Source organism: Taudactylus pleione, unplaced genomic scaffold (genome assembly GCF_031769625.1).
Source record: "Taudactylus pleione unplaced genomic scaffold, aTauple2 ptg000041l, whole genome shotgun sequence".
In the NCBI taxonomy this organism is placed as follows: Eukaryota; Metazoa; Chordata; class Amphibia; order Anura; family Myobatrachidae; genus Taudactylus; species Taudactylus pleione.
In genome coordinates this window covers 74,204,462-74,219,909 of record NW_028284443.1, presented here as the reverse complement: position 1 = coordinate 74,219,909, position 15,448 = coordinate 74,204,462, and the positions used below count along the sequence as shown (strand labels likewise).

The 15,448-nt window shown below is 42.0% G+C and overlaps 1 protein-coding gene across 5 annotated transcripts in view; it reads right to left on the bottom strand.

Annotated features, from left to right (window-relative positions):
• The window catches only part of DACH1 (dachshund family transcription factor 1), a 382,097-nt gene that overhangs the window by 115,485 nt on the left and 251,164 nt on the right, over positions 1 to 15,448 (bottom strand). For 2 of the 5 annotated variants that reach the window (XM_088459396.1, XM_088459403.1), the window contains exon 4: positions 566 to 721. The exons of the other annotated variants lie outside the window; for them this stretch is intronic. In XM_088459396.1, the coding sequence (XP_088315522.1) occupies positions 566 to 721 (156 nt within the window). The remainder of the gene's footprint in view (positions 1 to 565; positions 722 to 15,448) is intronic. 5 annotated transcript variants of the gene reach the window in all.

Genomic DNA, 15,448 nt, shown 5'->3' with positions numbered 1-15,448 from the left:
GAATGCTACCGCACTCAAGCTCCGAAAATATTGTATTTTCGGAGCTCGATGAGTTCTGTCCCCATACTAGTGTATGGGGACAGCGGGCCATTACGCAAAAGGAAGTTAAGTAGGAGATATCTTTGAGATCTCCTTCTTGATGAATGGCCCGATAACATTTTCACCTGCAACTGAAAAAATTAAGTTCATTTTCACCTGCTTTTCTAAAAACTAAGTGATGATGAATAGGCCACTTATTCTTAAATATATTTATTTAAATGTATGCAAATATATATTTAACTATATGCAAATCATATATGAAAAAGTCTTCAGAAAATGTTTTCTTTACTCAGTACACAGAGCAGAGTACCATCCATCATCAGAGCACTCCCATTCTGTAAGATCTGAGATGGTAAAACTGATCTTAGTCAGAATATCGGATACATCAGTTTTACACCTATAGAAATATTATAAGTGATTTAATTTTCTTCAGTTTAATCCTGTTTTAAAACAACTTACTGTATGTAACAAATGCTTGTGATTCTATGACTAATAGTTATGAGGGATGAATGGCAGCATTTCGTACCATTTGTCAGAAGGTGATTCTGTTGCAGAGAGTTGAGAGGATGAGTAACTGGAAGGTTATGCTGTCCAGGCAAGCTGGGATGGTTAACAGAGGTTTGTGATCCTTGGGTAGGGAGAGACTGAAGTTTTTCTTTCTCCCAAGAACCATCACTGCTTCCTGTAGAAATGAATATACATGATTTGATTTTAGGATGTTTGAAGTATCCATAAGCAAGATCATGGAATTAACATATTTTCCATAAGTTTTATTGATCTCCTCATTTAGTAAATCCAAGGGAAGGGAAAAGGGTAAAACCGAAATGTGTCACTTTGGACACATGCAGTTTTTGTTGACATCATATTTTATGGTCATTGTGATAAAAGTATCTGGACTCTGGACAGGGATACACTTTCCATTTTTGATCCTCATTGACATGGATGGGCTGGAATTTCCAAGTAGCGTAGAGGTGATGTAACAGGTATACAGTCAAAATGGCGACATTCAGAATGTCAACATGGACTGGAGATTGACATTCAACATGTCGACATTCGCAATGTGGACAATGACATCATTTCGACACGGCATACTGTAATGTCAACATTGCGAATGTCAACAGACACATGGTGAGATTCCGTTGTTTATTACGCCCGTAGCTATGGTATACAGTGGTCAAGAGTTATTCAATTGTATTGGGCGACCAGTCCCATTCTGGTTGTGATGGCCACATTCTTGCACCCAAAAGCAGGGAATTATCCACGTTAAGTGACTTCTCCAGTGCTATGTACCGGGCTTGATGCAGATAAGGAGCGCCCGATGCTTGCGCTCAGCCCCAAAGCCCTACTTTGCATGGATTTCTGTTTGTACCTCTTAAGTGTGCGAGCAGAAATCTGCAATAAGTACAGGGCACCTAGATAATTAAAGTAGCTCCCATCCACTGTAGATGGGAGATACAGGAGCAAAAACAATTGATCTGCCCCAAATGTTGACAGTCGATTTTAGGGTTGGGTTTAGAGATCGCTGCAGGTTTGGGAAAGGCTGTGATTAGGGTTAGTTTTAGGGTTAGTGATGACTGCTATGGAAAATGCATGGTCAACAGGCAGACTATCAGCATGGATTCATTATGTCAATGTCAACATTGTGAATGTCAACCTCCCATCCATGTCGATATTCTGGTGTTGACATAACTTTTCTTATCATACCTGATGTAACATTATGTGAATATACTTCAGTGTGTTAGAAGAAAAATAGATATAACATGGTAATTCACACATGGCATTATGGAGAGTGTGGATATATGTCCTCTGACACTAAGCCAGTGCTGTTGGAGTATTACATTGACATGGCTGCATTTCTGTTAAAACTACATCCTATCAGGCCTAATTATGTTATGTAATCCAATGAAATCTAAGGAAACAAACACATACTGTACAAGGCTTGGTGACCGCAGATATTATAAGGTACATCAGATTTATCTGACCTGGCCCTTGCCATGATCTTTTAAATGGTGGCATATCTCCACAGTTTCTTTTGATATCCATAAAATTTACAATAAGAATTGTATTATTCCACTTATATAATGTTGTATTTCATTACATGATTTTGAATAAAGAGAGCCCACAAATACAACAATCCCTGCCTTATAACTTTGGTAACTTTAGTGCCCTAAGGCTATGTGGTATCTTCAAGATTGGATTTGTAATGGCCAAAAGTAGAATACATTTGTAAGATGTATGGTAAATGCTTTTGATGTTTAATAAACATGTTACATATACAAATGCCCATGATAGATCTCGAATTCGATCACAGCGAATATCAACTGGACTCAAATCTGTCATGTTCGTATAGCGAATCTTTTGTTGCAAATGAGTTGCTTTACTTCCTATGGTTTTCAAAGTTTGCATAGATTCCATTTCAAAATGTTTCAAACAATATAGAGAACAAGTTTTAAAGGGCTACTGTTTTTAATTGTTACATATTCCATTGTCTATAAGACATTCAGATTTGCATATACTATACATTCACGTTGTAATTTCATGTTCTTCTAAGCATTTTATCCTAATGAATAAGTGAGTTTGTCCTTTATGTATAAAATATAGTTTATATTTGTTGCAACAGATTTTTAATAATAAATGATTTTAGGTTTGCTTGAACATATTCAATAAAGTGTGATTAATTTGGTTTTTCAAAAATGCAAACTAGACATTACTATATTACTTTGCAAAATGCACAGCTTGCAACATTATTGTCTCAGTGGGATCTTAAATTGAATTGTAAAATGTGTCTTATTTCCAGTTTGATTTATGTAAGAAATTGCAGAGGATAATGCCCTTTTTGAAGTTTCATTGCTTCCTGAAAGAAAAAAATAGTACTCAAGAAACCATGTTATGTAGAGCTGTAAATTACTGAAACGTTGTAATGCATATTTGTGACAAGGATGTCATGTTCCCATGTTTGATTTTTATAACTTGTTTTTTATTGCAGCTTTGTGTTGTGGCACATTATATGATGAATCTTACAGTACACATGTTCAGTGATTTTATTGCTGTAGTCTAAGCAATTACAAAATCTCTTTCTACTCTTAAAAAAAGGGTCTTCCGGTGCCCTAAGAATTAATCTATGATACCATTTAACTTAGCTTTTTGAAGTAAATATCACTAGATAAAAGCCATCTGCCTCTGTATAATGGCATACTTGAATGAATGTAACAGTGTTTGAAAATGAGTACAAATCTTCTAAAAAGCTTCATTTCCATAAGAAAGCTTAGAGATCTACAAAAGAATAAATTCTGAAACAGAAGTAACCAGTAGAAAGCAGAATAGATTAAAGGCCAGCCAAATTTGCTCCTTGTTTGCATGGCTTTGGCGGTCTCTGCTATAAATTATAGGTGAAAATCACTAGCACAACTGCTCAGGAGTAACATATACTTCTGAATTATCATTATACTTTTAATAATAACTTTCTTTTGAATAGTAAGTAGTCCTAAACAACCATGGAACTGAATGCATGCACTGAGGATGGGAACAGAGATACTGTAACACAAGTGGATATGTCCTAGGTCATCTCATCCGTAGCGTTCTATTACAGATGGATGGTGCACACAAAGTTTTAGTGGTCTATTTACTAAACTGTGTTAGGAGATAAAGCTAATGGTGATAAGGTACTAGCCAATCAGCTCCTAACTGCCATTTTTCAAACACAGCTTGTGACATGGCAGTTAGGAGCTGATTGGCTGGTACCTTATCATCGTTCACTTTATCTCCTAAAACAGCTTAGTATATAGACCCCTAAATGTCTTAAAAGGTAGACCAATAATTGATTTCCATGTATAGACACTAAAGCTGACCACACACATATTAGAAAATGTGCAACATTCTGAGATGAACCAAACTGATGTAGGTACTGTAAATTCTTCTTCTTCTTCTTCTTCTTCTTCTTCTTCTTCTTATTATTATTATTATTATTATTACTATTATCCTTTATTTATATGGTGCCACAAGTGTTCCGCAGCGCCTTACAAAGTACATAGACAAATAAGAGAACAAGCAACTTACAGTACAAGTACAATACAATACAGGACAAGATTTATTATACAAACAACATAATGTAGCTTACTGTAATAAACTACTACTGGTCATATACTTGTACAATTGTGCAAAGCAGTGACGTGCAGTGCCTCCCCAGCCAGGTAAATGGCTGGGGGGGCACTGGATAGTTTCAGAGCCAAATTTAAACATACTTATATGAACCTGAGGGTTCATGAGGGCATTATACAAAGGTGCAGCAGTATATAGTGCTGGAAATTTGGTATGTTTTGATAAGGGAAATGTGTGGAATATATTGATGGGGAGGCAGTGCCTCACCTGCCATAGACCTTTTTGCTCCAAAATTTTAACTATAAAAATTCTTAGAATGATACAAAGAAGATATTTATAATATTTTCTTCAAAGTTTTGACTATAAAAATGATAAGAAAAAATGAGAGCATACCTGAGTATGACAGGAAAGGCTCTGCAAACCTGCCTCACATCACTGGTGCAAAGTATATACCATATCACCAGCATCCAATACTGATTTGAAACCATGTTATGCCACACCCTTGAATTTATTAGGCCAGGTTCTCAGTCATCCAAGCCACTCTTTCTTCCTTTTGCTTATATTGTACCATAGGCGTCTTTATAATCGGTGCAACGTGTGCCGTGCACACGGGCCCCAGGGGCCCCAACGTGTGCCGTGCACACTGCACCCATAGGTAATTATACTTACCTCTCCGCAGATCCCGATGTGCTGCTCCGCAGCACCGGACCGGCACTACAGAGCAGCAAACACTCACTGGGAAAATGGCGGCGGCCATTTTCCCAGTGATCTGCGCATGTGCAGAAAAGATGTCCCCGCGAAAGTAGGCGCAGGTGCCATTTTCCCGGAGACTCCCGCATGCGCAGTAGATTCTGGCAGGAAACCAGAATCTACAGCGCTCCCTGCCACAGAGCCGCTGACAGAGAAGAGGGCAAACGGAGGCTGCACATGGGCTCCCTCCTCTCTTAAAACGCCCCTGTATTGTACAGTATATTGCCAAGAAACTCCTCAGTAGGCTGTGCATAGTTCATACTACATAGATATATTTAGCAATTCTAAGAAAGTGTATGATTATATGTATCGACTATTGAAATCCTTGGTTTATAACTGAAGAGTAATGAATACCATGAATACAGCTTATAGCTTTGCACCATTATATGTCCACATAGTTCCTTGATTACTTGTAATATGTGTCACAGCACACCTATATATACAGATGGACATTGTCAGGTACAGCAAATATAAGTAGATGTAGTAAAATAATGTACATTATTCATTTCCCACTAGTATGTTAAGATGTACTGTATCAAAGTATTCAACTAAACAGATTTATACATAAACTGTTGTGTTCATTTGTGGGTGGGATATCCCACCAGATACCTAGCTAAAGTGCGTCTCATACTTTGCTAGTGGCAATTCATATTTTTATTCTTGTGAACTACACTCTATCTGTAATAAGTCAATTATTTTAGTCAAGGAGAATTTTAAAAGAGTACAATCTTAATAAATATACCAAAATAATCTAATGTAATCCACTGAAGTATTAGAATGTATTAATTATAGTGTTGTATCAATGTGTGCTAGTTGTACATTAAAGGGGAGAGGACAAGCCAAGGAGGAAAGTACTTGATGGTTTATATCAGCAACTTGTTTCAGGAAAAGTGTGCTTAAGGATAATGAGCAAAGCTCGAGAGTCATGTATCAAACCTTCTAAAGAGCATAAGTTTAGAAGTGGGCCATAGCAGCTAATCATCTACCAATCATTTTATAGAATTAACTTGATAAATGATAGCTAGAGGCTGATTGGTTGCTATTATAATTATCCTTCATTTACATGGTGCCACAAGGATTCCGCAGTGCCTCACAAAATAAATAAACAGAAACAGAATGAGAACAAAAAATTGCATTACAAGAACATGACTATATAAACATTGCTGCATTAGTGGTCATAATGCTCAAATAAGTTACAGGGCGGCAGAAACCAAGGGTTAGTTGCCATGATAGCGAGAATGGAGCAGATGATAGTATAATTAATGGAAGGAAAAGCACATGAGTAAAGAGGGCCTTGCTCGTGAGAGCTTACATTCTAAAGGATTGCTATGAGCAACTTCTGCACTTGTTCTCTTTAGAAGGTTTGATACATCTCCTCCATGGAGTTAAAGGAATGCCTAATAGGATCGTAAAGCACAGGATATGCATTGGCTTACACTGGGCATGTCAAACTTGTGTTTTGGACATTTACTGCAGAATGGGGCAAATGTATGAAGCTCTGGAAAGTGATAAAGTAGAGAGTGATAAACGACCAGCCATTCAGCTCTCAACTGTCATGTTACAGGCTGTGTTTGAAAAATGACAGTTTGGAGCTGGTTGGCTGGTGGTTTATCACTCTCCACTTTATCACTTTTCAGAGCTTCATACATCTGCTCCAATGTCCTCTAAATATGAAAATAATAAGAATATCTTATGCTTATGGCAATTACCTCCCATATGTTTAAATACAGTTGATGATGTTGATCTGCAAATCTTTATTCTTGATTTTTCTGCTGACTTATGGTTAAAATAGTTATTACCAGCATATCTGCTGTACAGTCTTCTAGATTCCACCTCAGACTCGTATATGTGTTAGAAATAGAAACAGTATATGCTTCATTTAGTCACCCAATATGGAGACAATGCAACTTTTGGAAAGCAAACATTTAATTTTACAGAATGTAGATGTGTTAGAAATGGATGAAAATGTTCTCAGTTTTACAACCCACTAGATAATGTCACCTATAATTTAATGTCTCACTTGCTCCCCTCTGGCTTCAGCATTCTCCCCCTTTATTTTTCAAGCTTTCTCTCCCCTGCCTTCTCCATTTCTGTCTTAACCAGCAGTGGCTCCTACCCTCTTGGATTGGGAGGGGGGGGTGTTGCCCGTGCTGCTCTGCAGTTCAGAGAAGAGGAGGCAGTCCTGGGCATGCTGGGTCCCAGCACCTGTGCAATGTAACTGGCAGGTGTCGGGACTGGCGCATATGCACAGTGAGTGGTATTACCAAGCTTCTAGGGACTGCATCAGCTACAGCCCCCCCCCCCGGGTATGAAAACACTTGCTCTGGTACTAGAAGCCCAGATTGACAGTACGATGGGCAGAAAACACTAACCCCTGGGACTCCCTGTCCTGTGTGTGATTGGCAGGTAGCACTTCCAATGTGAAGCCAGTGCACAGACTTACTGGAGGTGGCAGATTTACCTCTGGGGGTTGTATCCAGGCTTGGTATTGGGCTGCCGGTGAGCCCAACTGTGTTGTGGACATGCCCCTTTCTGTGAGGGGGTGGGGCCTAGTGGGCCCCAAATTGGAGTGGGTGCACTGCTATCATAGGCTGAATCAGGGGGGCTAGGGTGGGCCATGGAGAGCCGTCTCCCCCCTTTTGTTTCTGGCACTTTATTTTTGTTAAAGGAGATGAACAGCAATACTGCTTCTGTCTCTGTCAGGTTTTCTAGAGATGGCGGGCACTAGGACTCGCATTGGCTCTAACAGCAGGTACATCCGACAACATGCTGAGCAATGGGGTGGAGCTAAATGGGACTGAGCAGGGGGAGGGGCTACACTGGACTATTGGGAAGTGCTGATGTCAGAGGGAGATGGAGAGAAGCTGCTGCAGATCCAAGTCAGGTTAAACAGCCTGAGGCTGAGCTCTGCTCCTTGTAAGGTAAAAGAGCATGGAGGGAAACGTGTGTCGTCTGTAGTTGTGTATGTGACTTGCATGTGAGCTTCTCTTTGTGAATGCTGGGGAAGAATTTAGGGTAACTGTATGTGTGTGAGTGTAGGCAAGGGGTGGTGGGGTTTGGGGTAGTGGGAGAAATATATTGGCATACTGGGAGAAGTTTAGGGCATAAGGGGGCTCTGAAACAGGGGGAGGATGACACTCACCAGGGTAACCACCCGGGGGGGCGCTGCCCGGCTGTGCCACATGCGGCCAGGGTTTAGAATCACTGATGTGTGTTCCCTACATAACACTGTCCTCCAAAACAAATGTGCTGTGTGAAGAAGGCACAGGGAGCTAGGACTTGGAAGGGACATTGATTGTTGCATGGAAAGGCATTACGTCACTATGTGCTCCACTGTGGTAGCCAGTGATTTTTATAGGGGAGTCTGGGCCATTGAGAGATCACCACCAGACAGACAGCAAGTGGCACGGTGCTGCCTGGATGACCGTAGCACAGGTTGAGAACCACACAAACTTCTTATCAACACCCATGGGAAGTAGCTGTGTAAATGCGTGTTAAGGTGAACAGGCAGTGTACTCAGCCATGCATGGTGTCCTGTCTGCATCCCAGACCATGGTAGACAGTGATGGCTGGATATGCATTTGGGGAGGTGTGGAGGAGGTTGGCAGTGCTGTCACGGTGCCCAGTCTCATTGCTCTACTCTTCCTACAGAGACCACATTACACTGATGCAGTGATGAGGGGTGCTGTGATAAGGTGTGTTGTGAGGGGATGTGATGAGAGGTGCTGCGAGGGGCTGTGGTGAGTGGTGCTGTGAGAGGCTGTGATGAAGGGTGCTGTAAGGGACTGTAATGAAAGGTGCTGCAATGATGGGTACTGTGAGGGGCTGAGATGAGGGGTGCTGTGATGGGCTGTGATGAGGGGGATAAGAGAGGCTGTGATGAAGGGTGCTGTAAGGGACTGTAATGAAAGGTGCTGCAATGATGGGTACTGTGAGGGGCTGAGATGAGGGGTGCTGTGATGGGCTGTGATGAGGGGCATGAGAGAGGCTGTGATGAGGGGTGCTGTGAGGGGCTGTTATGAGCAGTGCTGTGATAAGCTGTGATGAGGGAGTGCTGTGAGGGGTGATGATGACAGGGGCTGTAAGGGGCTGTAATGTGAGGGGGTCTGGTGAGGGGTGCTATGAGGGGCACCAGGGGGAGATGGGGCACCAAAATCTATATCCGCTTACCAAAAAATTGGCTCGGGCTGGCCCTGGATGGATGCAAGGTATCCATAGTAGCACAATGTGACGCTACTGGTTTTTTCAGCAGCAACAACACCTGTTGCTTTGCCATAGGAACTCTGGTGTCCCTGCTGTGACCTCATACTATTTGGGCTCAGATCTTTTTAGCTCTTTCCCACCATCTTTTGAAACAGCAGAAAGTCCACCAAGGCCTTTTAGCAATTAATTTCTATGAGCACAGTGCATTGATGCCACAGCACCACACTCCCGCAAGACTTCTGTACTAGAAAATCAATAACCTCTAGTAAAAAGGCAGCACCAGTATTTCTGAATGTCTGGTGCTCCCAGTCAGATTATCTTTATTTACACTACTGCTCTTTAAAACGGATGTTAACTTAGTACAATATATTGTATAAATTTTTTTATTATATACAAATGGTTTACAGAAACATCATATGGCAAACATATAGGTAATCTGATAAATGTGTCTCTAGCAAGGATTTACCTCTTGTATGACAGGAGAGATACAATACCAGCATCAGCAGAAATGTAGAAAAAAAAGTCTTGGAAAAAAAGGAAAGCTCAACCTATTTAATAGACAATTATGGATGAGTGCATTATCTCACTCAAATTAAGGAAGATAAGTTAACAAAGCTTGCCAACTGAATTGCTTCCTTTCAAAAAATGTTGCTTTGTCCTGTTATTCTACAGCATAAGTTATTGATGCGTGACAGCTTAAAATATTTTTGCCATTAACTAAAGCAAGCATGTTATTTTTGTTATTCACGGAGAAAGCTGCTTTTAGTTAAAACATAAAAATGCTAGTTACAAGGATTCTGCAAACATAACTGCTATTCCATTAAGTAAATGGCGCTATGAACAGTAAATAGTAGCCCCAAGGGAAATGTATGTATTGATTTTGCTTCCATGTTGGTTGGCTTATGTTTGCAATTGTCAACTCTAATATTAGCTTGTGTAATAACTATCCTCATAACTACATATGGAAAGAAGCAAATATTAATTATAAAATATTGATATCTTTCTACCCTTTAAAATATATGCTGCTGTGATGATGTGTTTTGCCATTACATTGAATATCATCAAGCCTAATAAATAAACAACGTGCAATAATTATACTGACATCATTCTCGAGCAGATAGAATAGAGAATGCAAATTCAGAAAGTATTAGTGCATGATAAATGTCATAGCTTATAAGCACAACTGTGAGTGTGCAAGCATAGTACAGTAATTGTCTGTCCTACAGAAACACAGAGCAGCAGGAATTAATGTGTGAAATCATAATCTAAAGATCTTTAGTGTAGAATAATATTAAGCAAAGGTTATTTAAGTACGTAGATGAAAACCTGTTCCGTTATACCTCTTTTTTACCTAAATTCCGGGTCTGACCCAGAGGTTGTAACAGGGTTCCTGGAATTTACCCGGAATTTAGCCGATGCCAAACCAGGATATTCCTGAGTCGGCACCGTTCACACCGGAGCCGGGTCTGCAGTGACCCAGCTCTTCCGGCGTGGAAGTGGACGCTTGGAGATGACGTTATCTCCAAGCACCACTGAAGCCGACCAAATGGCCGGCATGCAGCGCGCTCCAGGTCATCGTGACCCGGATCGCGCCGTTTACACTGCAGGGTTTCACGGGTTATTCCTGTGTTAAACCCTGCAACTTATCTGGGTTGGATTGCCGGGTCACTCAACCCGGGAATCCAACTCTGTCCCCTTTTACACCAAGAAGCTACCCGGGTTAACCCTGCAATAACCCGGGTTTCAGCTCTGGTGTAAAAGGGGTATAACATACCAGTGCAGGATAATCAAAAATGTTCAATAATATTTTATTTACATAATCTCTAAAATCTGTTGTATCAAGTCACATGCAGTTCCAATTTTCTCTCTATATATATCCCCTATTCTGCCTCCTATGCTGAAATCACAAGCATTCCATAAGCATGCAATTACATTATGTCATCTATTTCTATTTTATGTGTGGTGGTGACATTCCTTTAATGATGACCTCTAATAACTTTTAATTTTATTGAACTTCAAGAACATTCAATTTTTAATTAGTTGCATCAGGTGTAGAGGCCAAGATTTCTTCAATTAATCAACTAACACTCGCAATAAAACTAGCTAAATCTGTTGATTAAAGGATATGTCCAGCCACAAATTAGTTTTCAATCACCAGCACCCTATTCCCCAACTTGCAGGACTGCGGGGAAATACTCACATCCACTGGCACTTCACTACACTTCCTTATACCTTCATGATAAGAGTGTGAGGAAAAGCACAGTGCTAATTTCTAACACTGTCGTGGACTGTACGGAGCCTTATGGTGCGTACGCACGGTCAGATTTTCTGTCAGATCTGAACGATAATGTTTGTAAAAATCGTTCAATCGTTCATAATCTGAAAGAAAATCTGACGTGTGACTGGAACGATGCGCGTTCCCGTTTGTCAGATAACGATATCTGACATGTGATGTGTTTGCAGTCAGATTTGGACGATTCCATTAATTTTAATACTGTCTGAAATCGTTCAATCATTCAAATCATTCAAATCGTTCACCTGACATATCTGACCGTGTGTATGCACTATAGGATCTGTAAAATCAGTATGTGTGTTACAACTTATAAGTTAACAGAAAGCTGTTTGTTTTTGAAGTTCTCCACATTATTGGTTCCAGGAGAGGATTCAGGGCCTGATTCAGAGCCGCTCGCTTGCACTGTACGTTCACAAGCGGCCCAAAGTTCTGCGTACGCGCATGCTTCGATCTGAGCGTGCGCAAACTACACACTGTGATCGCAACCCTCTTGCTCGCTCAGCAAAGGCAGCCCAGGGTAATGAGTGACAGGAGAGGCCGTTTGTGGGTGGTAACAGGGGCAGGACACTAATAACGGGGTGGTTGGAGATGCGAACGCAGGCGTGCCTGAGTGTTTTAGAGGGATGCATAACAGGCAGTGTCCTATTACAGTACATGTCACTTGCCTTTTTTTTACACTGATTTCCTCGCAATGTTTGCGGTAGGGTAAAGCAACTGCAAGCACTGCGTTAGCATCCGATGGTGCAATGTTTTAATACACTTCCTGGAGATGACGTGTGCTGGTGGGCGGCTCTGCCTGTATGATTGGGCGTACGCTCAGACAAAGTGGCCGCTCGCTAAGACATGGTGGGCATGCTAATGCCTTGGTGAGAGTTCGCTTGCTGTGGCGTCACATTGAAAATTTGCATACGCATCCAGCGAGCGTACACAGATAGCGAGCGGGTCTGAATCAGGCCCTCAGTGCTGGTAGGCGCAAGTACTCCCAAACTTCTGGAGTCTGTAACATCAGACCCCATAGTTTCGTTCATTGGGAAAGTTTGGCTGGTGACTAAAAAAGAAATTACATGTGACTTTGCATAGCTTTTAAGAGGCAGATACAATTCAAGGCAATGTGACGTTGGACATTACTGCAATGTCAGACTGTGCACACATGGCCGGCAACAGAAATCATGGGACCTGGTACACACATTGTTTTAGGGGCCTCCCCATCCCCGCTTCATTGCAGCCAGCTTCCTGTCAGTGCCCCTTCGGTGGCCAGCACCCTGTCAGTGTCCCTCCTGTGGCCAGCCCCGTGAGTGTCCCTCCGGTGGCCAGCCCGCTCCCTACAGTGCAGCACCAACACTTACCATGCCTGGGTTGGGTTTAGGGATAATTCATCTCATTGAAAGTTGTGCGTGCGTCTGACCCCTGTCTGAGCCTCTCGAGTCCCTGCACCCTATAACTGTATGAGTGTGTCATTGCAGGGTGCAGGGGAGTTGTACAGCAATGTAGTGCCTTCAGTACACTACTGCAACATTATTGAACAGGAAATCATGTGGTCTTATTTAAAACTGAGGTTGCATTTGAGTCCCTGAACCCCAACACCTGTTTGTGCGTCTGACATGTCTGAGACCCTGACGCTGAAAGTGCGCCTGAAACCCGACACTTGAGCCCCTGCACCCCATAACTTTATGGGTGTGTCATTGCAGGGTGCGGGGGAGTTGTGGAGCAATGTAGTGCCTTCAATACACTACTGCAACATTATTGAGCAGGAAATCATGTGGTCTTATTTAAAACTGAGGTTACGTTGGAGTCCCTGATCCCCAACACCTGTAGGTGCATCTCAAACTCGATTAGTGCAGATGGTTCCACCACTGTACTTTGTAAAACAAATATATAGATGAATGAATCTAAAGTAATCATGATTCCGAAACAATATTGGGCTGTAGTGAGATTTGAACAGACTCACACACATACTGTACTGTAATGATTTAATAATACTGTATTACACATTCTTCTACAGCCCTGATTCCATGACGAAAATGCTGTACTATAGTGTACCAATCACAGGCTCTGTCAGCAAATCATCGGGCGGTGATACAGAAAATGCATTGGATTTCGTACACATGCGTACTGTAGTTTAGCAAAGCGACATCTGGTGGACAAAAAGTTGTATTACACCCTGTGACTTTTTCCAGTGCCACGGTATGTTCCATTGTGATTAATACTGAAAGGCACTTCTCAAGGCGTACCGTGTGGTGCGAGATGCAGGGTGTTCTACATGGCATAGGGAGCAACAAACTAGCTTGTCCCATCTGTATGAATGTTATTCTGGGACTACTTGATGACGTATAAGTCCCTGTGAACAGTGTGATATATTATATTACCGGTAATGTGAAATGTGTTATACACGGATGCTCAATTGGTGATGCACTATGATTTAAATTTGAGCTACAAACATCGCATTTGCATATATATGTTGTTGTGGGTGACATATTTGTGTTTTACTGGCTTAGAAACGATTTACCGGCCAGCTGAATTAACCTATGTCTGTTACCCTACACCATCACCTATGTGAAGTAATAGGGACTGATGCAACTAAGAGATTATCTGTATGATTTGTTATCAGATAAGCTGGGTACACACTGACAGATACATTGGCTGATCAATTGATTGGCCAATGTATCTGCTGCCCGTCGGGCAGTGTGTACCCACAATACGTCGGTGAACGTCAGCGTTCACCGACATATTGTATTGGCTGTGCTGCACAGCTGATGGACAGATATGCCTGCAGATATATCTGTCCATCAGCAGGTGTGTACTGACGGTCTGCAGACCGCCCGTACACACACAGCAGCAGCCGCAAGGAGGGGGGCGGGACACCCCACAACGCACTCACTGGCCACCAGGTCCCATCCCCCGGCCCCCTGGACCCGAGGGTACAAGCAGATGATGGCCGTTCAGTGTGTATGATCGACCAACATCTGCAGATATATCTGTCAGGTGTGTACCCATCTTAAGGCTAACAATTAGCTCCTTTATACACTCCTAAACAGGACCACTCACAAACAATTAAGTTACTATATATACGTACCTGAGCCAATGGAACTAAGACATACATATAATTCAATCATGATTGAATGTATGTACCAGGGGCGTTTTAAGAGAGTCTACTATTGTTCCAGTGGCTGGCCAGCCATGTCAGTCGGGTGCCGGCCTCCGGGGAGCGAGGAGGGGGCCCCGCACGGGGAGTGCACACGGGCCCCCTCCTCTCTCCCCGGTGGCCGGCAGCCGACTGACGCGGCTAGCCAGCCACCAGAGCATTAGTAGACTCCGGGCACTAGAGTGTGCCCAGAGTCTACTGCGTATGCGCAGAACGCTGGAAAAATGGCCACGTTGGCCATTTTCCGGTCTTCTGAGCAGCGCTGACACCCGACGCAGGACCACGGTCAGGTGAGTTTAAAATAATATGGGTGCATGGTGCGGTGCGGGGACCTCTGGATCTGGGGGCCCGTGTGCCCCGCACACACTGCACCCATTATAGATACGCCCCTGGTATGTCATAATTGAAATTTTGTTTGAGAACGGCAGTTCTCTATTATGGCTTTAAAGATTTTCCTTTTGCTTGTGAGATTCCTTCTTGGACACATTTGAGTTGATATACACACTGGATGTTATGGGCAGGAATCATACCATACGTTGTTTTAATGATACATAAGAAATTTTGGATTCCTTGAAATCATATTTTCTAGAGAAACATAATTTTAATTTACTTTAATAAAAGTTATATTTTAATTTGTACAATATTAATTACACACAAGAGTGCCCCAGAAAAAAGAGCCTTCTCTCTCTCCCATTGTATGTGATAAGGGGGGACTGCAAGTGAGCATGCAGGAACTGCAACAATTGAATATATATGTAAACCTTTGGGTTTACGTACATATATGAATCGGGCTCACAGATCGCACATGCACAGTACTGATCCTGTGCGTTCATCGGCTCCCATTTGAGTTGTACGCAAATTATCGAATTTGCGTACAACTCTGGATTAAGCACAAAGTCAGTAAGAGAATATATTAAATTTCT